This window comes from Natator depressus, chromosome 14 (assembly GCF_965152275.1).
Source record: "Natator depressus isolate rNatDep1 chromosome 14, rNatDep2.hap1, whole genome shotgun sequence".
Taxonomy (NCBI): domain Eukaryota; kingdom Metazoa; phylum Chordata; order Testudines; family Cheloniidae; genus Natator; species Natator depressus.
In genome coordinates, this window is record NC_134247.1 from 10,685,065 (window position 1) to 10,710,131 (window position 25,067).

Below are 25,067 nucleotides of genomic sequence, written 5' to 3' on the forward strand. Positions count from 1 at the left end.
ATAGCAGGATAAGACTGAAAGCAATCAGCAAGAGAGGAGGAGAGGGCAGTAGACTCAGACTCAGGAAGAGTCTGTTGAGCTAATTATAGTATGTATTGTTATAAACCCAAGAAGTGATGGTTCTTTATCCACTAATGGAGACTTCCTTGAGGCAGAATACAACCTAAAACATCATGCAGTATGAATTGTACTTACTACATTTGGTTAAATGCATCCCAGTACAGAGGGTTTGGCCCTCTAAGTCACTGTATTACCTGAGGTTTTCTGAACCCCAAACCATGGTAACTAGTCTCTGTTTTCCAGGTGGTGACAGGAAATAAATCAGTGGGGAACACAACACCTCCATCTGATAAACAATTGGTACACACAAGAGTGCTTTGACCCCAAAATCCTTGTTTTTATTAAGTACAAAGCACACATCTAAAATAGCAATAGTCTCATCTAGAGCACCCCAGATATAGTTACCCAAAGCCTGAGATGTATCGAGTAGTCAGTAGCAGGGTTCCAGGGGCCAGCCTTTCTCCTACCCACTGGGGAGTTTGGTGTCAGCCCTTTACCTCATTGAAATCCACTCCAAAACTTCTCCAAAGTGCACACTCTAATAAATCTCTTTTACAGATAGCTCAAAACAAAGCACATAACCCCTAATGGGTCAACAATTTCTCTAGCAACAGCAAAGAACTCATAATTTCTTCTTATCAGCAAAGCAGCTTCCAACAAGAAATTCACAGAAACCCAGAGCCAAGGTCAGCTATCCACACTCCCTCTCATTCTCATGAATCCTTCACTTTATCTCTTCTTGTTAGCAGCACAGTTTCAGTGTTGCTGGTTTGTCTGCCTAAGCAACAGGCCAAATTATTCCCTCCTACCAGAGCAGTCATCTAGCTCCTCCTCTACTGGAAGGCTGGATTCTATTGGCATGCCAATGGTCCTTTTTTTCATCCTGACTTACCCCACCCCTCCTGATAAGTCCAACTCACCAATACCTGGAGAGCAAAGGAGTTACACCCCTCAAAATTGTCTCTTCTTGTCTCATAAAAAGACCTAAGCTATTCTCTGCTATGTTAAAATGGATGATGGCTCCCAGAGTCATAGAAGGAAACTGGCCACCTTAGCTGTGTACCTGTGACCACTGAAGACTCAGACAAGTATCCATGAATGTAAATCAGTCAGTAAGGAAAACATTAGCTATCATTGTGTAAGAGTTTGGTGACTACCAAAACACACTCCAGAAACAATTGCAGTTCCTTATTCTAAATAGAAAAGGAGTACTTGTGGCACCTTAGAGACTAACCAATTTATTTGAGCATGAGCTTGCGTGAGCTACAGCTCACTTCATCGGATGCATGTATGCATCCGATGAAGTGAGCTGTAGCTCACGCAAGCTCATGCTCAAATAAATTGGTTAGTCTCTAAGGTGCCACAAGTACTCCTTTTCTTTTTGCGAATACAGACTAACACGGCTGCTACTCTGAAACTTATTCTAAATGTTTGTTATTCTCTTGATCTGTTTGACAAATGACAAGACTGGGTACATCGTGTATGTCTGACATACATACTAATGACAATAATTCCTATGTTGTCAAAGTGACAAGAAGAGATTCAGCTTCTATCTGAGAGATTTAATTTTGTTAGTAGGACGTCTACACAGACTTCTTGTGGGACCCTACAATTTAGGCTTGGCTGTGGTGTGTGTTTTGCCTATGCCAATCATCATATGTAGGTTCTGCATGTGCTGTGAGGTAGAGTGAAAATGGCAGCTTGTCATAAAGATCCCATCTTTCTGTCACTGTTAGTATAATCTCACCATGGTGCTTGATGTCTGTGCCAAAAAGAAGAAATGATATATCTCTGTGAACTTAGCTCATGAAAAATGATTAATGAACAGCCGGGGAGAATGAAGTTCTCTAGCCACAGAGCAGTGGTGGTGCAAGCTTTGCATGTCCCCCAGCTCCTCCCATGTGTCAAACCTGAAATAGCAATGAAAGAAGAGGTCACTCCATGTGACCCATCCACTCTTTGTTCTCTGTGATGAGCCTGCCACTAAGCATGGCAATTAGCAGCAGGTTTGCTGTGTGGACACGTGCCTATTAGGAACTAGACTGAAACTATCAAGTTCATTTCACATCCCCCATCTAACAAATTTCCATTATTGTTGAGCAGAGGTGTATTCAATCCGCCAAACTAGCGGTGAAAGCTTCTGTATCTTATTAGCAGTCCCCTGGGCCATCCATCATCAGCATGCAGCCATTTTGTTTCTAGGAGGACAAAGACATTGTAGCAGCTAGGGTTTCATTCCTTAAGAAACCATTGGCAATTTTGTTTAAGCAAACCCGACACATCGAAAAATGCACTCCTAGCTAAAGCAAGGCAAGCAACATGTTTCTAGTGCCAGGAGCACTTTGTAATAAAGCAATGAAATAGCATCTTAGGTTTTTTTAATTTGTAAAGTATAAGAGTGTAATAAAAAGAGTGGCGTTTGGAAGACTTGGGGGATTTGGTTTCTGCAGTTTTGTGCTTGATGCCAGTTTTTTAAATTAATTTGTAGGTCCTGCAACCATAATAAGGTCTGAGCCCTTCTGATATTTACAAAATACAATAAAATGTCTGAGTCATTAAAACATGAAATGCAATTAGATATGTGTTTTCCGTGGGAGTGGCAAGTGCTAAGTATGGTATTGTTCAGGATCAGGCTCTTAAATGTGAATGCTGAATAACTTACTTTCATTTCAAAAAGAAATATACATATTTGACTCAACACCAGCATCACAAAATCTTACGATTTTTATCACAAGTCATGTGATATTTTTTTCCATTTTCTTAATGTCCCAGATGCTGCAATCAGGTTATTCTCTGAGCATGTCAGCTTTTCATTAAAACACAGAAGTAAGTTTCTAATCCTCATGATTCGAGAGAAAAACTTGAAAATGTGAATCCCCAGTGCTCATGCAGCAGAAGGCAAATAAAAGGAACCCAAAATTTTATTTTTAAAAATCTCATTATTTTAAGCCATTCTTGTGATTTTTGAGAGCCTGATTCATGATTTTTTTTATTTATTAGTTTGTTTTGACTGTTCAGGGTGGGCAATATTGAAATATTGTATTGTAATAGCTACATTCTACAAATACTCCCTGAGGGTCTTGTGTTAAAATTTGACCGAATTAAATGTATGTGGTATCATGGAAATCTGCTACACTACATGATTTTTAATGGTAAGTGTACTATTCACTGTGAAATAGCTAGAATGTACTGAATGAAGACACATGTGCATGCATAAATCCTGCAAAGACTTATGTACATTACTTACTTTTTGTGCACTGTTAGCTTTACTTAATTCAGTGGATCTATACATGTAACATACAATTAAGCACAAGAGTAAATCTTTGCAGGATGGACGTTTCTCCCATAAAGAGATTATCAATGAAAGTAATGAATTGGTATAAAATTATACAAAAACTCCAGTGCATCTGCAATACACAAATCAGGCAATCAAAGGTTGAAGTGCATGGGGATAGTTAGCACTTTGGCAATTTTTTAACTACAAATAGATAACATACATTTAAAATGTTTATATTTGGTGGTTTACCTCTCCCTAGGCCACTGTTCTCCACCCTTCACAAGTCATTGGTCTCCTTAAACTGTATGCTCTTCAAGGTCTGTGTTTGCTCAATGTTTAGCACCCAGAGGATTGAGCTGTGGTTGTGCTACAGTAAATAATAAGGCCAACATGGAATAAGGAGGTTGTGGGTGCTACAACACTTTGTGGGAGAAATCAGTTTTGAGAAACTTGAAGAAAGACAGGAAGTCTGTGTGCCACATGGGGAGTGTAGAAGGCTAGTTCAAATATAAGGAGGCAGCAGGGAAAGAGATGAAGCAGAGACTATAAGAGGAGATGATAAAAGCAGCAGCAGCTAAGAATAAAGAGGATGTGGGCAGACTAGTATAACTGACGTACCAAGAGGGATTTGAGGGTCTGACTGGATACATTTTATACCGTTCACACGTGCTTTCTGCTTTACCCTCCTTGGGCTCCACACAGTGTGCTCTGCTCACAGCCACAGTCTGATGATGCAGCAGTGTCGTGACAGTTTTCTGTACTTTCTTCATACTTCCCATAGCACGTTTGCATATTGAAGCAACAGAGGAAAAACAACCACAGACAGTAGTGTTTTGTGCGGGATGGCAGTGCTGCTACTCTCTCCCCCGCTCTCCTGCTGGTATTAGCTCATCTTAAGTGATCACTCTCCTTACAGTGTGTATGGTAATGCCCATTGTTTCATGTTCTCTGTGTATATAAATCTCCCCACTGTATTTTCCACTGAATGCATCCGATGAAGTGAGCTGTAGCTCACGAAAGCTTATGCTCAAATAAATTTGTTAGTCTCTAAGGTGCCACAAGTACTCCTTTTCTTTTTACTCTTAGACTGTGCAGGTATTCAAAATATGCCTTGCTATGCTCCTTTGCCTTTGCTCCTTTTTGATTAGTAGAAAGAGAAGTTGGGAGGGAAAACAGAGGTACAGAAAAGTGAAGCAACTTGCCCAGTGTCACACATGTTAACTGGGCAGATTTTCATACCTCGAACCTCGATCTCCTTTCTGATGTGCTTTGATTTGCAGTGAAATAGTTAATTCATGTCAAAATTAAATGTCAAAATTGTTAAAACCAGAGATTAATAGGGGCCATTCACATATCTTGAAATTATTTTAGGCTCTCTGTAAACACAGGAAAATGTATCTGCAGTGGCTAAACCCACTCGGCAATTTGAAGGTTTTATTTTCAACTATGAGGGATAAACTTGACATTCCTCTCCCTTCCCCTTTTTTTAATGAAAGCTTAGGTGTTGTCCATCCACACTGGGGATTTGTGTACCTGCCCTGATGAAAACCCTCGCTGTAAATGAGAAAGGTGTGATCTGCACCACTGCAGCTCACTCCAGCCTGAAAGTAGGGTAAAATGCATCAACACAAATCATAGCCTAGTTGTCCAGTGGTTGCCTTGATCACTTTCCATGCAATCCCAAGCCTAAACAAGGTCTTAGATTCTTTAATGGAAGATGGGAGCTTCTGAGAGGTGGTACATCATCCCACTTCAAGCTCTGGTATTTGGCACACCATAAATGGAATATTGTGTTTTCTATTACAGCATTGCCTACTATCTCCAACATACTAAGTAGTGTACAAACATATTTAGAGGCAGTTCCTGCTTGGAAAAGGCTATCGTCACAATAGACAAGACAAATAGTGGGAGGGAAAACAGAGGTACAGAGAAGTGAAGCAACCTGACCTGTAGCAGAGCTGGGAACAGAAGCCAAGCTGCTCTGGGCACAGCATCCAGTGCACCATGCCCAAGGCCATGCTCTCTCTCCATTGTTTCTGTTATGGTATCTCACCTTTTTATAGACAAGTACATTGTTCTTAAGAGTCAAGAAGATTCATCATTTTAAGCTCACTGCTTCCTGGGGCAACTACATTAAAACAAAGGGACTGAAACCACCATCCTTTCTGATTCAGCCCTGGCCTCTTTTTCAGCTGCCTGTCCTAGCTCTCCTTTTTCACTCTCCCCTACAATTCTTTCATCCACCCTCACAACTATTCTCTTTAGGCTCTTCGTCCAGCACCCCTGTATCTGAAAGCCTCCTATCTTCCATTTCCCCCTCCTTTTACTTTGCCCCTTCTCCAACGTGGCACTAAAACCAATTGTATAGCAGGGGTGCAGAGAGCCATTGAACAAAACTAAATCCTCTACATGATGGAAAACACTTTAAGCGAGGGGGTGCGGCAGCACCCCTGCCTCACCTAAGAAACAATTGTGCTCAGTTCCAGCCTGGCTTTCTTTTGGAGAGAGAGAGAGAGAGAGAGAGAGAGAGTGTGTGTGTGTGTACACAGACGAAGGGAATCCACGTGTCAGCCAGGACAAGGGTTTTCATCTTCTTCTTCTTTCATTCTTAAAAAGGAAATCTCTAGCTTGCTACCAGGATGTGCTCGTTCGTGTTACAAAGCAGCGTCCCGCTGGAATAAAATGGGGTCTGATTTTCCACATCGGCCAGGGGACTCTCGCTGGCTGCAGCGTGGGGTTTCCATTGTACCACGGAAGGCGCCCCAGGCAGGCTCAGGCTCTGCGGGGAGCCCTTTATGAACCCCCCACCCCCGCCCAGAGGTTCTGTCGGGCACGAAGGGCGAGCGAGGGCCGCCGCTGCACCTGGCTGCAGCCCCCGCGGAGCCCGGGCGATCCGGCCCCCCGAAGAGGCGCTGGACCCAGGCCAGGGTCCCCCCGCCGGGGCAGAGTCCCCGCCTCCGCCTCCGCCTCCGCTCCCGCCCTGGCCCGGCGCCGACAGGGGCGGGCCGGCGCCGGCGCTAAGGGCGGGGATAGGGCGGAGGGAAGCCCGGGCCGAGGGGCCGGATAAAGCGGCCGCCCCGAGCGCCCGCCCCCCTACCCGGTGCCGCCGGCTCGGTCTCTCCTGCACACGCCGCTGCCGGCGCACCGGGCCGCGGGGCTCGCAAGCCAATGAGGGCCCGGACCCCGGCCCTCGCCGCCGCAGGAGCCGCTCGCAGCCCCCCGGCCCGACCCCCCGCCCGCCCGGCGCCCAGGACCCATGCGGCTGCTCCAGGAGAGACTGCGGAGGTGAGCCAGGGGCCGAGCGCCCATCCCAGGGGGGAGACCCCCCACAGGCGGGGCCCGAGGCTCCCCCCGCCCCGCCTCCCCCAGCCCACCCTCCCCGAGTCTGGGCGCCCCCTCCTGGGGGTCTGGCACCTGCCTCCCCCACCCCCAAATACTGGAGCCTGGGTGGGGCGGGGGGCCCATTGCTGAAGTCTTGGGGGGGGGGTTAAATTCTGGAGCTAGAAACCCCCACCTCTCAGCTGCATGCAAAGCCCCGCCGTCCTCCCCCAGCCTCCCCAGGGGCTGCGTCTGTCACTGGGGAGCCAGTCCGGTCCCTCCTGGGGAAGGGCCCTGGGCTGTGCCGGCTGGGAGGAGAGATGAGGAGCCAGCGTGTTTCCAGAGAGGCAATAGATCGCAGGCAGGGATGAGATTTTTTTTTTCTCATTCCTTTTAAGTGGGTGAAGGGTCACGCATCCGGTGGGATGATTTGCCACAGGTTCATCTTTGGTTGGACGCCGCCAGCTCTCCCTGCCTGTGCAAGCGCTGGCAAGGGAATTTCCAACCTATAAATGATCTGTTCTCGTGAATGGCTGGCCATGGGGGCTGTAGAGTATAGGGCGCTTCGGGATTATGGTGTCTGGCAGTTTGTTTTGGCCGCTTTATGATGGAGAGCAGTTGGTGGGAGGAGAAGGGTTGGCAAGGGACAAGCAAAGAGTGCTGTCTTTTGTGTTCTGATGTGGTTGAGGAGCCTTAAATATATGGGGCTATTTTCAATCCATGCAGGCTTCTTTAGAGGTCTCTTAGAGAAACAGGGAGGGTGAGGTAATATCTTTTACTGGATCGACATCTGTTGGTGAGAGAGACAAGTTGTTGAGCCACCACTAGTCGCTCATACCTGAAGAAGATATAGGGTGGCTCAAAATCTTGTGTCTCTCACCGACAGACAGACGTTGGTCCAAGAAAAGAAATGGCCTCATCCTCATTGTGTCTCTAATATCCTGGGACCAGCACAGGTACAATGACACTGCATACAACAGTTAGATGTCCCTTAGCAGACAGAATTAGAATGCTGGCCTCATTCCTTGTTCTTGTCCCCTCCCTTCCAAAAATGGGTCAGTTCAAGGAACAATAGAACCTGGGTACTTACATAAGTATTTGGGCTTTCAGGTGCTTCATTATTCTAACATCAGGTACAGTGAAGATGAAGTTTTGAATGACCGTGAGCCTCCCAAGTGAGTAGGACCTCTGGTGTATTTTCCACCCAAGGAGGTACACCGTCTCAGTCTCTTGCAGAATTACAATAGCTTTTTACTTTTGAGTAAGAAAACCAAAAGGCAAAGATTGAAAGATCAAACAAATAAAACCTAAAGTACACATGAGGGGAAAGATTCATTTGAGCTTGTCTACATTGCCCAATGCCTGTTTTGATATACTTGTTTTGTTCCGACCCCCAGCTCAGACGTGTGCTGCAGCATTACATGAGGGTCGTCTATTCTTTCCCGGCTGCTCCACGTTGTTTTCTTCTCATTTTGAGCTCTGCCACCTTAACATGCCTTTACTTCGCAATTTCCAGAAATCTAGGGATACTGAGGCGCATGTCATAATGAATTTTAGATTAGGCTATAGGGAACTATAAAACAGCAGGCCTCTATTTTTATAATGGAGATTATGAGCATAGTGTGGGCTTGGGTTAACTTTCAGCATTTGCATATTTCAAGAAGACTCTACGGCCATGTTATGTTGGCTTCGGAGTTCATACTACTTGTGAACGGTGTTATTTCTTTAATCTAATGTTGAATGTGACAAATGAAAGCAATCTAATTCTGTGCTGACACATGATTTGAAGCATTCTGAATTCTATTGCCTCTAAAATAATTCTGTGTAGTAGTCGATAACATCTCAAGCAGTTATCAATGCTGATTAATTATGCTTTAAAACAGTGTGGTGCTTTTTGTGTGTGAAGGGTTTTCATTTATTCTCTTTATTCTGGGAAAGGATGGAGAGAAATAGACATAGCTGCCGGGTAGACTATGAACATCGAGCTTGATGCAGAACTGATTTTTTTTTTAAATGTAAAAATTGTATTTAATACCTTTTTATTTAGAGAAAAATAAAACCATGAATGGAACAATGGAAGTTACTTTTCCTTTTCCCTCTTGGGTTGTCTAGTGTCTCTTTGGTTCCTTATACCTATTACCTTCATATCTTAATGTGGAATTCCATTTAATCCATTCCCCTGCTAATGCTGGTTTTTTCTTGCCAGTGTATTTTCCTCATACTCTGTCAATCATGGATTTATTATCTTTTATAAAAGGCCATTCAGACCTCCTACTTGGGTTTTCCAGTTATACAAGAACAGAAGGGCACCAAGTAAAACAAAAAGGCAACACATTTAAAATGGATGAAAGGAAATACGTGACGCTTAAAGTAACTTAGTCTATGAAACTAAATACTGCAAAATATTGACCATTGTGTGAATAACGGCATACACAGTTAATTCACTAAGATGAGAACTACAAGGGCTATCTCTTCATGTTTCAAAGCTTACATTCTTCACTAGATGAAGTCAAGAATATATTGCAAAATGGGCAGGTTTCTTGTGGATGTTTTTCTTACTACAGTTTTGGATGTAACCCAGTGTTCAACACAATATTGAGTGTACAATTAGATGGGCCATTGGTCTGTTTACAGAAAAAATAAAATTGAATCGTGAAGTAGTGTCTTAGCTACAACAGTGCTCATACTGTCTTCCAAACTCATTGTGGTTCATGGTACAGTTAAAAAAATAAATAAATAAATAAAATAAAAAAATCTTTCCCTTAACATAGGACTATTTAATTCTATATAATTCACCTACCATCACAATGTACATGGCAGTCTTATGGGAAATGAACAAGAATTTACACTAAAAACTTTACATGAGTTCTGTCCTTTTACTAATCTAATAGGTTTCTCTGTTTTTTGTTTAAAAGACTGTCAGATACTTTAGGCCCAAAGTTCAAGTGATTTAAACATGCACGTGTGTGTATGAAAACCTTAAGATGAAGACGTTAGTATGAATTGCACAAGCCACTTGCCCCCAGTTCATTACTTTCCCTGTCTGTAAAATGAAGATGCTTGCCCTCATGTAGGATTCTGCATTGAAGATGTAAAGGACTTGGTTTGCCTTTGGTCCAAGGCCATTTTAGTTTGACGAATACTTCATTTTAAAGCCTGGTTGCGTTCAAACATAGTTTATACATATTGTAATGCTTTCATATTGCCTTGATTGATACAGTTGACTGGTAACATATCTAAGGGAGTCTCATGTCAAAATTGATTTCCTTCAGCCGCGCTAACTGGGGGAAGCTTCCCTAGCCCAATCTGCACAGTGTCTGTTTCTAATTAGCATTAGTAGTCCATTACTTTCATAAACAGTAAGGTCTAGTACACCAAAAAATCAAGAAAACCAGGAACCCTATGTGTCTTTTTCCTAACTGGGCTGTAAAATCCCTACAATAGCAGTTAGCGTTGATCATATAAACTTGGTACAAATTCTCTCCTGCAACTCCTTTTCAAGTCCATGTGTTTACCTGATGGACTTGAATGACTTGGGCTTGGTCTACGCTACAAAGTTAAGTCAATGTAAGCTGCCTAGTTGCATGTGTCTACATTTGAATTTTGTCTCTAGCCAATGTAAACACCTTGTTACACTGTCTTCTCAAACAGCGCTGAGCTATGATCAGTGTACTGAGATCTGTGCAGTGTCAGTGTAGATGCTGTGTGACTTATGTCGACCATAACAGTCCGCCAGCAGCTGCCCTGCGATGCCTGACACTGACCGCTCTGGTCACAATTGTGAACTCTGCTTCCCAAGGGTCCGCAGAGAGCAGAAGCCACGCGCCCCCCCCCCCCCCCGCCTTAAAAACCCTTCAGCATTTTGAAATACCTTTTCCTGATTGCCCGGCTCGGTGAGCCCAGCTAGCAGCTTGGGTACAACTGACCACACTGTCTACACACTCTAGATATGCTGTTGCCTGGTGTAGATGGGAGATAATGGATTTCCTGGGCTCATTGGGAAAAGAGGCCCTGCAGGCACAGTTATGCAGCAGTCATAGAAATATCATCATCTGTGAGCAGATTGCATAGGGGATGTGGGTGAAGGGGAACAACAGAGCCGTGTGATGGTGAAGGAACAACAGCAGGCATACGGGGAGGCCGGCAATCAATCCAGTGCTGAGCCACAGACATACCGCTTTTAAAATGACCTGCATGCCGTACTTTCTGCGGATGCCCTACCAGCACCCCACAGAGCACCGTGGGTACCTTCAAGGAGCTTGACACACACACCTCTGGATGAACAGCCAGGAGGAGTAGCAGCAGCAGGAGGAGGAGGATAGGTAGCATGTGACCGAGGAGTCCAGCCGTGCTGAAAGCCAGGACCTGTTTGAGACTTTTCCACAGTCCAGGCAGTCATAGAATCATAGAATATCAGGGTTGGAAGGGACCTCAGGAGGTCATCTAGTCCAACCCCCTGCTCAAAGCAGGACCAATCCCCAACTAAATCATCCCAGCCAGGGCTTTGTCAAGCCTGACCTTAAAAACTTTTAAGGAAGGAGATTCTACCACCTCCCTAGGTAACGCATTCCAGTGTTTCACCACCCTCCTAGTGAAAAAGTTTTTCCTAATATCCAGCCTAAACCTCCCCCACTGCAACTTGAGACTATTACTCCTTGTTCTGTCATCTGCTACCACTGAGAACAGTCTAGATCCATCCTCTTTGGAACCCCCTTTCAGGTAGTTAAAAGCAGCTATCAAATCCCCCCTCATTCTTCTCTTCTGCAGACTAAACAATCCCAGTTCCCTCAGCCTCTCCTCATAAGTCATGTGTTCCAGCACCCTAATCATTTTTGTTGCCCTCCGCTGGACGTTTCCCAATTTTTTCACATCCTTCTTCTAGTGTGGGGCCCAAAACTGGACACAGTACTCCAGATGAGGCCTCACCAATGTCGAATAGAGGGGAACGATCACGTCCCTCGATCTGCTGGCAATGCCCCTACTTATACATCCTAAAATGCCACTGGTCTTCTTGGCAACAAGGGCACACTGTTGACTCATATCCAGCTTCTCGTCCACTGTAACCCCTAGGTCCTTTTCTGCAGAACTGCTGCCTAGCCATTTGGTCCCTAGTCTGTAGTGGTGCATGGGATTCTTCTGTCCTAAGTGCAGGACTCTGCACTGGTCCTTGTTGAACCTCATCAGATTTCTTTTGGCCCAGTCCTCTAATTTGTCTAGGCCCCTCTGTATCCTATCCCTACCCTCCAGCGTATCTACCTTTCCTCCCAGTTTAGTGTCATCTGCAAACTTGCTGAGGGTGCAATCCACACCATCCTCCAGATCATTAATGAAGATATTGAACGAAACTGGCCAGAGGACTGACCCTTGGGGCACTCCACTTGATACCGGCTGCCAACTAGACATGGAGCCGTTGATCACTACCCGTTGAGCCCAACAATCTAGCCAGCTTTCTATCCACCTTATTGCCCATTCATCCAGCCCATACTTCTTTAACTTGCTGGCAAGAATACTATGGAGACCGTGTCAAAAGCTCTGCTAAAGACAAGGAACAACACGTCCACTGCTTTCCCCTCATCCACAGAACCAGTTATCTTGTCATAGAAGGCAATTAGATTAGTCAGGCATGACTTGCCCTTGGTGAATCCATGCTGACTGTTCCTGATCACTTTCCTCTCCTCTAAGTGCTGCAGAATTGATTCCTTGAGGACCTGCTCCATGATTTTTCCAGGGACTGAGGTGAGGCTGTCTAGCCTGTAGTTCCCAGGATCCTCCTTCTTCCTTTTTCTAAAGATGGGCACTACATTAGCCTTTTTCCAGTCGTCCGGGACCTCCCCTGATTGCCATGAGTTTTCAAAGATAATGGTCAATGGCTCTGCAATCACATCCGCCAACTCCTTTAGCACTCTCGGATGCAGCGCTTCCGGCCCCATGGACTTGTGCTCGTCCAGCTTTTCTAAATAGTCCCGAACCACTTCTTTCTCCACAGAGGGCTGGTCACCTCCTCCCCATGCTGTGCTGCCCAGTGCAGCAGTCTGGGAGCTGACCTTGTTCGTGAAGACAGAGGCAAAAAAAGCATTGAGTACATTAGCTTTTTCCACATCCTCTGTCACTAGGTTGCCTCCCTCATTCAGTAAGGGGCCCGTACTTTCCAGTCAAGCACAGGGGAGCCTGCTGCAGGGTAAGTGTGTGAATGCATTTCCCAGTACAGTGGAGTCGCATCTTACACTGGGGTTAGGTTCTAAAGTCAGCGTGTAAGGTGAAAATCGCCTATAGTCAAAATTACCCTTGAAAATCCCTTAAATCGCCCATAAAGTACAGTATACACTCCATCACGTTAAGATTGGGATCAGCCTCCATAGTGCTACGTATCCGTGAGAACGTAAGCCTTGTGTATGTGGCCTTGAAACAGCGAATCACGCCTTGGTCGAGAGGATGGAGGTGGTATTGGTGGGGGGGAGCAAGACGACTTCAACGTCATCCTGCGCAAACTGGAGTGCCGCAGGGTGGCCAGGACCATTGTCTATGACCAGCAACACTTTAAAGTCCAGTCCTTTCTCTCCGAGGTACCACTTGGCCTCCGGAATGAAACACATGGGGAGCCAATCCAGAAATAATGCTGCTGTCACCCAAGCCTTTTTATTTGGTTGCCAGAACACAGGCAGGAGATTTTTTGTTCTTGCCTTTTAGGGCACGGGGATTTGCAGCCCTGTCGAGCAAGCCCGGCTTCATTAAATGCCGAGCCGCATTGCCACAAAACAACACAGTCACATGGTCTTTAGCTGCTTTGAAGCCAGGGGCTTGTCTTTCTGATTTTGAAGTGTAAGTGCGGTTGGGTATTTTTTTCCAGACAAGCCCAGTCTCGTCAGCATTAAAAACTTGTTCTGCAAGATAGCCCTTTTCTTCTGTGATTTTCTTTAATTGTTCGGGGCAGGCTTTTGCTGCCTCTTCGCTGGCAGATGCAGCTTCACCAGTAGTCTGCACGTTTTTGAGGTTGAAGCGGTTCCTAAAACTGTTAAGCCAACCTTGGCTGGCTTGAATTCCTTCTCCTCAGAAGGCTCTCCCTCTTCGGCGGGAGGTTTGAACAGCACGTAGAGGCTAGGAGCCTTTTCTCTCAATGTGTTGCCATCGACAGGCACACTTTTACGGTTCATGTCTTCCAGCCATAAGTTTAAAGCCTTTTCAGTCTTCACTAAAGTCTTATCATGCACCTGGCTCGTCACCTTAGCAGTTATTGGAGCACTTGATGCCACGGCTTGACGAATTTCTCTCTCTCGAATCTTGATGGCACGGATGCTAGATTCATTGCGGCCATATTTACATGCCACATTGGAGACTGACATGCCATCTCTCAATAAGTCCAACACAGCCAGTTTTTCCTCCAGCGTTGGAACAGATCGCTGTTTCTTCGGTTGAGCACCAGATGAGGTAGTTGGCTTGTGTTTAGGGGCTATGTTGTACGAAAAATACATACAGTATCTTTAAACTCTAGAATCACACTCAGCGTGGCAAGATGCTCACGCTATGAGAGGCACGCGGGAACCGAGACTGACTGAGGGAACAGCAGATTCACGTCTCCCATCTCACGCTCACTCTGGGGCATAGGCTCATTGAGTGGAATAGTGGGCGAAATCGCCCACACTATTTACAGCTATCTTGTTGTCTGTCTGTCTCTCTTTCCGAACACATATAGTTGAATTCGCGTAAGTTAAATAAGTGTATGATGCGACTCACCTGTACAATTTTTAAATGTGCTGATGGTGCCTGACCCCAATGTAGCAGGACCAATCTATTGACTTATTAATTTACTCATGCTAGGAGAGGTAGTGGTACAACAAAAAGAGGTAGTGATCTGCTTTTCATTCCCCACTAGAGATAGGCAGAGGGTAGGGGACCTGTGGAGCAGTTTGTTTAGGTACAAACAGATGTCCTTTGAATCGTCCTGAGAGACCTTGATGGAACATTCATGGAGGCATTCTGCAAACCTCTCCTGCAGGTTTCTAGGTTTCTATTTCTTCCTCTGTGGTAGGACACATTCCCACTCCACTCTGCGATCACTTTAGCAGGCATCGTTGGAGTTGACAGCTAGCAGCATATAGGCCCTGGTGGTTTTGGGTCACCATCCGCAGCTGTGCTCTGTGCCTATTGTTACCCTCGGGAGAGAGTTCAGCTAAAGTCACTACTGCCTGTGGAAAATAGTGGCCGTATTTACTGCCATTGTCCTATACTTTGTATTGTTTCATGCAACCAAACAATTCCCTCCTTATTTCTCTTCCCCCTGCCTCTGGCAGACCACACTCACGCTGGCTGGAATTGGAGGGTGGGGCTGTGCCCAAGCATGCTGAAGTGTCAATAAGTGTGTCTTGTTTAAAACATTAGGGCAGCAATGGAAGGGAGTTCTGAAACTAAACGTAAACTTTCCGTTTTGACTATACTTACAATGATACCTCTGTGTGTGTTAGCTGTAGCTGCTGCCATTGTGGCCTTCAGGGGTCCCCCTCCCGACCTGTGGAGTGCTTGAGCTAGATAAGGAAGAGAAAGAAGAGACTCTATGGAGAAGGAAAGAGTGGACAGGAGAGAGGCCCATCAGGAAAAGGAGAGGCAGATGCACCAGGGCATAGTGAGGCTTCTTCAGCACAAAACACAGATGCTGCAAACTCTGGTGGACCTGCAGGATCAACCAGCCTGGACTTGCCTCTCTTTTCAGTGAATGGGAGGTGCTAAAATGGAGTTCTCGTACACCCCCCTGCTCTCCAATGTTCCACATGGCATTAGGGCTGCATCCCTACCCCTGCCACTCCACACTGGGAGACAGTAAGGACAACCACAGCTTCACATCCTGACCTGTGGGAGCCATGATTATTGTCTGTGTAGCTGAAATGGAGATGAACATTCTTTATCTGTGTTTAATTTTTTGTTCCTTTTAATTTATTTAAAAAAAAAATGTTTGTGGGTTTTTTTAATTGCATATAATTTCTATGCACTGGCTTTGGTACCCAATAAAATCTATTTCTGAGAACATAATGTATCTTTTATTAATTCACAACATAATGCTTAGCATAACTGAAAGCACCCACTATTTGTTGTTGTACAGGGCAACAGAACTCATGGGATCAGTGACAAACACTGTCATTACAAAGGTACAACAAGCACCACAAAATGGAACACTTGAATAACATCAGCCGCCACGGTGAATTTTCCAACTCCCAAAATGATTTCCCATGTATCAGCAGCAATCCAACATTGCAGCCTTCTCCAGTGTGATTGCCATTCACTTCTCAGCTGTCCGTGCCCCTCTTATTCTGGTGTCCCTGTGCTGGAGGGCCGGGGTAAGCTCAGCGCACAGATCCAGGAATGTGGCCGTTCACAACTTGAAAGTTCTGCGGCCATTGCTTGTCAACCCAAACCTGCATTATGATTCAGTCCTACCAGTGAAGACTTGTTTCTCAGGTCCAGAAGCCACACTCAGTCATCTGTAGCTGTTTCAGGAACACCACCAGCAACCTTGAATTGGTTTTTGCTAAGTCCCACAGCAGGCTGTCCTCCATGCAATTATCACGTTGCTCGCAGCTATGGTTCTTTTTGTGGCTCTGCAAACACTAGAGGATAGTGCATTCTGTGTTTGCAACACTCATGACAGTTGTGCAGAGCTGTGCAGACGCCCTGCTTCTGTCAGAGATGGTGGACTGTGACTGGTACTGCATGGGTTTGTGGGATTTTTACAAAAGGCTCAAATGTTATGGGATAGAAATGGCATAATGGGATGGAGAAAGTTGCATGATCAGAACTTGACCCTTCACTCCCAGACCCCCTTATGTGACTCATTTCTGCCCCACCATGCAGTGCCTGAATTTCCCAAAAGAGGCTGCACAATGGTTTGTAGCACACTGGGGATATCTGCCCATGGTGCACAACATTGTGTATCAACACAAGCGCTCCTGGTGAGTATGTGCAGTGGTGGTGCAAGGAACTCAGTAGGGACGTGCACAAGCCATATCTTACCTGCGGTGGCTTTACACTGGCATAACTTGCGTGAACCAAAGTTTTGTAGCATAGACATGCCCTCGGTGTATATGACTTCTGTGCTCTGCAGTAACTAGGCCCCCTGGGGACTAGTTAACAAAACAACCTTAACACTAATGATACCCCTTTATGTGTGTGTGTCTAAGCAGAGCCCCAGTGCCCTATACTGGAAACTGTTTGTTTTACAGTCTTATCTCTATTGGCTCTAATAATGAAAGAACTAATATAAGAACCGTATATCTTTACTGTTCAAGAGTCTTACACTGGAAAACATTTACTGGATTGTCTCTTGGTGTAACAGATAACTAAACTAACTGGGTTTTCTTGTAAGCTATTACTGTGCATTCCTTGGTGATTTTCATCTGCCTGGCATAATCATTATTTTTATTTTGAGGTTTTTATTTATATTTTGAAGTCTAATTGTTCAGCTTAAGGCTATGCCTACACTGCACTTCTGTCAGTAAAATGTTCGTGGCTCATTAGTGTGAAAAAAACCACACCCCTGACCAATAGAAGTTTTTCTGACGAAAAGCACCAGTGTGGAGAGCGCTATGTCGACGGGGGATGCTCTCCTGCCGACAAAGCTACCGCCCCTCGTTTGGGGGATGGGGAAGGAGTTATTTTGTTGGCAGCAGAGCTCTCTCTCCTGCCGACAAAGAGCGGTTACACTGCGTACCTTATAGCGGCACTGCTGTAGCAGTAAGGTGCACAGTGTAGACGTAGCCTAAGAAAGTTTCTCCTAAGTATAAATTTGTAGATTCAAATCTCCTGACCCTGACTTTTTAACATACAACTTAGTCTGAATAAATGGCCCATTATCTCTAATATTGGGTTAGCAGGAAAACCAGTATCATTGTCATCTTTGCAACATTCATGATTTTAGGTAACAAAAAGCAGCAGCATTCCCACAGGAGAAGCAGAGCAGTCTTGTGCATGAGGTTCCCAGCCCCAACTGGCTTAAGGAACAGGCATCTCAAGGTCACCTTGAACATGGCATATTGGGTCAGGAAATCAGTTCTTCTATCTGTCTCAGTGCTACAGTATAGGTTTAACTTTTACGTACAGGAATAGTTGTCTGAGCTTGTCTTTCACAGTAGATGTCAAAACCACATGTTGGTTTTTGAGGAGTATGTAATCTTTAAAAGTAACCTTTTCTCTCTCTAGCCCAGTTTCTTCCTACACTGAACCAGAATAAATAGCCGAACTTTCTCAACACATAATGAAACTTGTGACAAGGCAACAAACTCACAGTTCAAGGTTGGATAATTATGAGCACTACCCGGGGGTGCAAAAAAAAAAAAAAAAGCCATATGTGTCACAATAAAATTGCTGCAGAGCAAGACCTGTCTTGCATGACCACTTAAGGGACCAACAAACTAGTTGTTTAAGAAATGCAGTTATCAATGTAGAGCATACCTGTACTTCGTACAGTTGTAAATGCTTGTGGATACAAGACAGATGGTTGCCCAATAAGTAAGTGACCACGTCACTGCACTTTGATGGGAGTTGGAGGAGATTCTTGTCATGAAGGGAAGTGGCTGACCTGCATACGTTATAAAAACATTAGATCTAGATACTAGATAAAAAAACGAGACTCTTTCCCGTTAATTCCTTCTTAATTATACAAAATTATTATTATTAAACAAAATTATACTAGCTGCTGTACTTGCCTAGTGCTCCCTATTTCACCATTTTCTTCAAATTAGCTTTACACTAACATTTGGTTTGTGTGTTTCTTGGAGTATTTTTTATTATGTTTGATAAGTGTAAAGAAACACTTGTAAATGTTGGTCTTCTGGGAAATCTAGAATGGGAGTCAGCGTGACCTAGTAATTATTGTGGTGTCACTGAGGTATGATCCTTTTTTCACAAGGGAGGTATGAGGATGTGTGACACCTAAAAGATGATAGGTGATGATACAGTGCTTTGAAATCCTCCCATTAAAGGCACAATAGAAGTGCAAATTTTTAGAACCTTTCCCAGATCCAAAGGGGAGCTCTCATGTTTATTATCCTCAAACACCTTTGTTTCCCTGATGTTTAAACAAAGCGTTTATAGACAAACTAGGATCTCTGTCACTATATGGATGAACCCCTTCCTAAAAACACAATCCTGTGGGACAATCATCCATGGTAGAAAAAGGGCAGGGCTCAGTTCACATTTAGTAGCTCAGTAATGCTGCTCTTCCAATAAGATTCTTGCTAACATGCACTGAAATTCTCTACTGTGCTGTCAATGTGTTAACCAAGTAGAAACCTTCAAACAAGCTTCTAGAATCTTGTCTAAAGAAACAGACTCAATGTTTGTGAAGATTTCCAAACTTGGAGGCCAGTTCTACAATAGGGCTTTTAGCCAGTGTAATTATGTTGGTTAAGGGTGTGATTCTTTACAACACATTCATACCAGCAGAAAGCATTAGTATAGATGCAGTTTATACCAGCAAAAAAGTTGTTTGCTGGTATAGCTGATTTCATTTGGGAAACTAGTATAAGCTATGCTGACAAATGAACTCTTTTGCTGCTATAAGGTGTCTCCCCACTGGTATAAGCAATACCAGGCTAGTCTCCACTGGTGTATGATATACCAGCCAACTCTCTTGGAGAGGGGGGCCTTAGTGAAAGTCTGTATCTAACCCAGTTCTGTTAAAGTCATTTAAGTTCATCCAGTCCTTAGAGGATCTGGCAATGAAGTCTCCTGTGCAGATGATGATCTTTCTTTTCATTTAGATATAAAACTATAATTTAATTTAAACTTGTGCTGCAATAGGGTATCCCATTAACCATCTTAAACTTTCTCTTGTAAATCATGAATAGTTTGGTTGTTTTGAAGTAGTTAACATTCCAAATCTTGAAATACACAAAGCTTTAAAGTTTACTCTCAAGATATAATTATCCCTTTTATTTCTACATATAATAAGGCCTCAAAGGTACCAGTGTGGTCCGTGGAGAAATTTTGTAAAATCATCCCAGATGTAATCAATGGGAAGATGTCTCCTGTGGTTTTGAATCCACTTAACTGTGCAGGAGTAATCTAATCGTGAACACTAGAATAACCTAACAGGTGCTTTATTTTTAACGATTTTCCCAACTTGGAAAGAAAACTGAGTGAACTGTTGGGCTACCTCTAGACGACTTTCAGATAATATTTAACCGTGGTTGACTAAATAAAGATAGGCACCTAGCATTAATTCCATTTTCCAAATGTCCTGGAAATCTGTTTACCTCTGATTACAATCCTCCTGTTGTCTTAGAGACTAAGAACAGGTGTAAGTCTGCTAAATTCCTCATTGTTTTAGGATTTAGTGTAGTTGTGCAAATGGTAAATGTTCACTGCAATTAGGCATAAATGTTAGTATTCATTGGTGTGTGAATAATCATTACACTTTTATCATGCCTCTACAGGGAACTCAGAAAATGCAATTTAATGTAGAGATTGTATTTGTTCGTGGAACAGTTTAGAAGGGGAGTTTTATTTTGATATCTTGCTCAATTTATCAGTCTTTGCAGGATTCCTTATTTATCAGTTTAGTTTACATGAATAAAAAACATTGGCACCCACAGTATCAGTGTTAACTTGCTCTGATTGTCAGTTAGGAACGGATCAAAATATTTGTCACTATTTTCTGTTTCACAAATTGGATTCTATATTTGGTCAAAAGAATTCGCTTCCAAATGCCACAACTTCAGCTGCTTAAGATTGGCCTGGTCTGACGTCACAGGACACTAAGTGGATGGTATTAAAATAGGACTCTTTGTTTTTCTTGTTAGGTTTCTTAAAAGTTCTTGCAGTATAAACAGGACTTATGTTATAAAGCAGTTCTGAGCTCTGAACACACAAGCCCCTGTTGGGATGGGGGCGGGGGGCCTGTGAATTCATGATTCTGTTCCCTGCTGGGTACCAGTGAAAATCCATGAGAAACCCATTTGGGTGTTGCTGTTTACTGGTACGAAATGATCTACTTGGAATAATTACTACTAACTATTATTATTATTTATTATTTGTATTACTGTAGTGCCTAGGGGACCTATACCAGAACCCCACTGTGCTAGGCACTGAACAAAAAGATGATCCCTCTCCCAAGGGACTTAGTGTAAGTATAAGACAAGAGATGGATATAGACAGGAGAATAAGTTAGTATGACTTTCCTTCTTGGGCATTAAATTTCCTTATTTGTGTATAGCTTTAAAAAAAGGTTTTAAAATGATACAGGGAATATTTGCATATTGGTTCTGGTCTTGTTGCCCATGTCTGCAGTTTTATGTGACACAGGGTTTTCTAGGTTTCAGAGTAGCAGCCGTGTTAGCCTGTATTCACAAAAAGAAAAGGAGTACTAGTGGCACCTTAGAGACTAGCTGTTCTCAGAAGAATATAGCTTATGTTGGCAAGTTTTTCTAACATTCTCCTAAGTTTTCTCATTTGATTCTATTCATGAGCCTCTTGTGATTGACTCTTGGTTCAAGCAGAATTAAAATGCATTATTTATTTTAGATTTATACTCCCATCCACTTCAAAAGGACTACCTATTCTTGCTCTATGCAATCCTTGGGAATTCCTAAATATACAATAGAATATTTGCCACAACTTGTTGAAATGGTATCTAGATGTATGTTTGCATTCAGATCACAATGGTTTCAATGTCAGTCTTAAGCAGACAGAAGTTGGTGTATAGTCTTAAAGGAAAAGTCTTTAGAAATGGGTTCATTGGCCTTATTAGGATGCCTATATAGAGATCTAGCTCTACAAAAATACAACTCATTCTTGGTATTCAAAACCATGTGTACATTGTAATATAGATACAATTTTTGACTTTTAAAATAATGCCTATCGCTCTAGAGCTAGCAAAATATTATTTTAATTGCTTGGTGCTGAAACATGTAGTGCAGCAAGGAAGGACAAGTTGAACATCTCTATTATCTAGACTGTCTAAAAAATGGTATAAATTGCCATGTTTTAGACACCAGTTGGGAATGATTTATTTTAGTGTCCTAATGCCACATTTTGCTTAGAAGTTAGACTGGAAAAAATAAGGTGAAAAATTTTCATCAGAACTAGATGAACAGTAGTTCATGAACAGTGTGAACTTTGACATCCCCTTTGGCTCTCACTTTTCTGAAGCTACTTCTCAAGTAACATGCTTTTTGGGAAAAGTTGAGAGAGTTCAGCCCTGCTCCTCCTCCTCCTAATCTAATCTTAATTTGGAATAAACCCAATTTTCCTCCAGGATCTTCTGAATACTGTGGGTCCATATGGCCTGGGGAAGAGATTGTGGTGAAACCGTCATTCAAAAAAGAAAAAAAATCTTAGCCCTGGTCTACACGGGGGGCGGGGGTGGTCGATCTAAGTGAGTAATGTAGCTGAAGTCGACGTACTTAGATCGATTTTACCGTGGTATCTCCACCACGGCGAGTCGACTGTTGCTGCTTCCCCTTCCACTCTGCCCGCATCTCTTGTGGCGCTGGAGTACAGGAGTCGACGGGAGAGCGCTCAGGGGTCAATTTATCACGTCTAGACTAGACGAAATAAATCGATCCCCTCTGGATATATCGTTGCCCGCCGATCAGGCGGGTAGTGAAGACATACACTTAGACTTGGATGGCAGACCCAAAGTTTTGACCTTAGCTAAAACACTAGGTTAAAAGACTAGGCACACTCGAGGCAAATGCTGAGGCCCCTTACAGGAACAGAAACACCAGTATCTCAGCTGTCCTAATCCAAAGGGTTAGTCTCCTGTATCTACATAGAATTAGAGAAAACTGTTACAACTTTAGATAAAAGAAATCTTGGTTACAGGATTACTCCTATTTTAACATGTATTCCCTTGAGTCGTGGCCATTCCTCAGAGCCGCCACATCATGTGTATGTTTAAAGAAAACAGAAAAGAAACAGTAAATTTTTCCCATGGCTTGTTTAAATAAAAAGGTCTGATCTTGCATGCAACTACTACTAAATTAAGTGTTCCCCATGTGTAGGGGATTGGTCTTCTATAGACGGAGACACAGAAAAAAATTATTTAATGAGTTTCTTCATTAGGTCAGCTTTCAATTGTATATTCTACCTTCAAGATTGTTTTTTTTTTTTTACAGATATTTTAAACATCACTTTGCTTATATTTTTAACATGTTAACAGATTTAAGTTAGGTGCTACTGTGTGTGGTAGTGTGTTAACTTTTCTAAAAGTATTCCATGATTATCTGAACAGGTTCATGAACCACCCAGCTCCAGCAAACAGCCGCTACAAACCCACTTGCTATGAACATGCTGCTAACTGTTATACACATGCAGTAAGTAAATTCATTATTTTACCAGTTCTTTCAGTGAAACCCTTTATGGTATTGGAACCCTAAGTTTATTTTTAGCTTTGAATTCCTCGATATATTATGTTTGCAACTTCTAAAATCAATCTTATGGTATGCTACTACTAGAAAGTAGTAGTAAATACAAGTAGTGATCATAAACATATGTTCTGGGAGCGCAGAAGGATCCAAGGAGTCATATTTTGGAAAAGTCCTGCAGGTTAAAGGTTTTGACCCATCTATTTTCTTTCTGCCCAATCAAAGGATGACTAAAGCATCCTGAAAATGGATCTCTACTAGCCTGATGATTGCTATAATCCTTTTAGATGGATTATTTTTCAGTACAGGAAGAACAAGGAAGATGTAACTGTTTAAAAACTTTTGAGCCTTTAAATACAGGGCTGTGTTTAGGATAGAAATAAAACTGAACAGCTTTGCGATGATAAATCTTCTCTTTTTCTAAATTGCTTAGAGAGTCTAAGCATCATTTTTAGAGACACTAATAATTAAGGTGAGTGTAAACTCTAAACAATCATATATAAATATCCACATCTTACCCTGGACACAATACTTTGAGTGACTAGTTTATTCACCAAAAAATGCAATCTCGGTCAACTAAAACTATTTATGAATTTGATACTAATTTGGCAAATAGTTTTGGCCAAAAAAAAAAAAAAAAAAGTTCAGGCAGGATTTACAAGGGAACTTGATTGCTGTTCAACCTGCGGGTGGTGGTGGAGCCCCCTTTAATCCTCTAGCCCAGTAGTTAGTACACTCACCTGGGATGTGGGAGGCCCAGGTTCAAATCCACACACTTTCTGATTTGGAGCAGGGACTTGAACTTGGATCTGCCACTTCCACAGGTGAGTGCACTAACTGTGAGATGCAGGAAGGGCAGCTAGTGGATGAATGTAGCAACACTCAGCACTGCTCTTTATGTAGCTGCAGGAATGGGAAAGAAACAGTGCAGATGAGTGAAGCTGGGAGACATTTACAGTTAAATTGCTATAAAGTAAACTCCATTTCATATGGGGATGGAGGGGTCAGTCTGAAACTATCCAAAATACAAGGTTTTTTTATATCTGTGTAGAGAGCATGTGCTGTACTATAGTAAAGTAAAACTAACAAAGTGTAAACAACTTGTCTTTGCAACAATTTAAAAAGGTCTCTTCCCACTTGCTTTCATATAAGGGGCTCTCTTCTTTCTGTATTTCAAAATATGAGTCATGGTCTATATGCCCCAGTGCCGCATCATGCAGCAGGGAGCAAAGGACTGCAAGTATTCCCAGAAGGGAGCAGTGGAGAGCTTGCCAGCTCCTTGGAGGATGAGAGGGAGGATCCTCAAAGGTGTAGACTGTGAAAGAGCTAAAGGAGAGAGGGCCCTGTTTCCCTCTGTACTCCCTAACGTTGGCTGGAGAGAAACAATGTACGGTGTGTAGACAATGTGGCATGGTCATTGATCATGCTGCACTGCCAGTGGAGAAGTCATCTTTGAAAGCCATGTACAGGGGCAGGCAATCAAATTGAATGCCTCAAGATCTTCATTGTTGAAGCCAGGACTGCTGCATGCTTCCCTGTGAATACTTGGGTTCCACATGGTTCTACCTGCTTTACATAGTCTTTCCACTTGTCTCCATACACAGAGCAAGCATTGGGGTTTTGCACGCTTTTGCCTCTCCCATGGAAACCTTATGCAAGAGAATAACTTTACATTATGTTGCCGTGGCCTGTGCAACAAAAAGGGTAGTCACTTAACACACAACTTGGCTTAACTTTGTGCATAAGCCAAAGTGATCTAACGTAGCTACCGTATGAAGAGCAAAACGGTGCTACGTAAACAGTGTGAAATGTGGAAAGAGTTGAGGCAAAGTAGTGTCTATATACCACCCTAGTAAACTGAGAAAATTGACGGGAAGTTTACACTGTGCTGCTGTAGTTTGACAGCAGACAGAACGTTGATGTTGCAATACATAAGATTTCAGTGGTTGCCTTACGTATAAGTTGTGTGGGTTTCATTTTGTGCTGCAAGAAGCTTATTAGAATTGTGTGGAGGATGCAATTATGTTTCACGAAGGATTTCAAGATTTTTTTGTTTTGTT

General features: G+C 43.2%; 1 protein-coding gene across 2 annotated transcripts in view; it reads left to right on the forward strand.

The window, feature by feature from the left end:
- The window catches only part of MMD (monocyte to macrophage differentiation associated), a 62,967-nt gene that overhangs the window by 27,243 nt on the left and 10,657 nt on the right, over nucleotides 1–25,067 (forward strand). The window contains exons 1-2 of one of the 2 annotated variants that reach the window (XM_074970954.1): nucleotides 6,595–6,622; nucleotides 22,875–22,956. In XM_074970954.1, the coding sequence (XP_074827055.1) occupies nucleotides 22,879–22,956 (78 nt within the window). In that variant the 5' untranslated portion in view covers nucleotides 6,595–6,622; nucleotides 22,875–22,878. Of the gene's footprint in view, nucleotides 1–6,594; nucleotides 6,623–22,874; nucleotides 22,957–25,067 lie in introns of those variants that run through there. The other variant, XM_074970953.1, reaches the window with a different exon arrangement.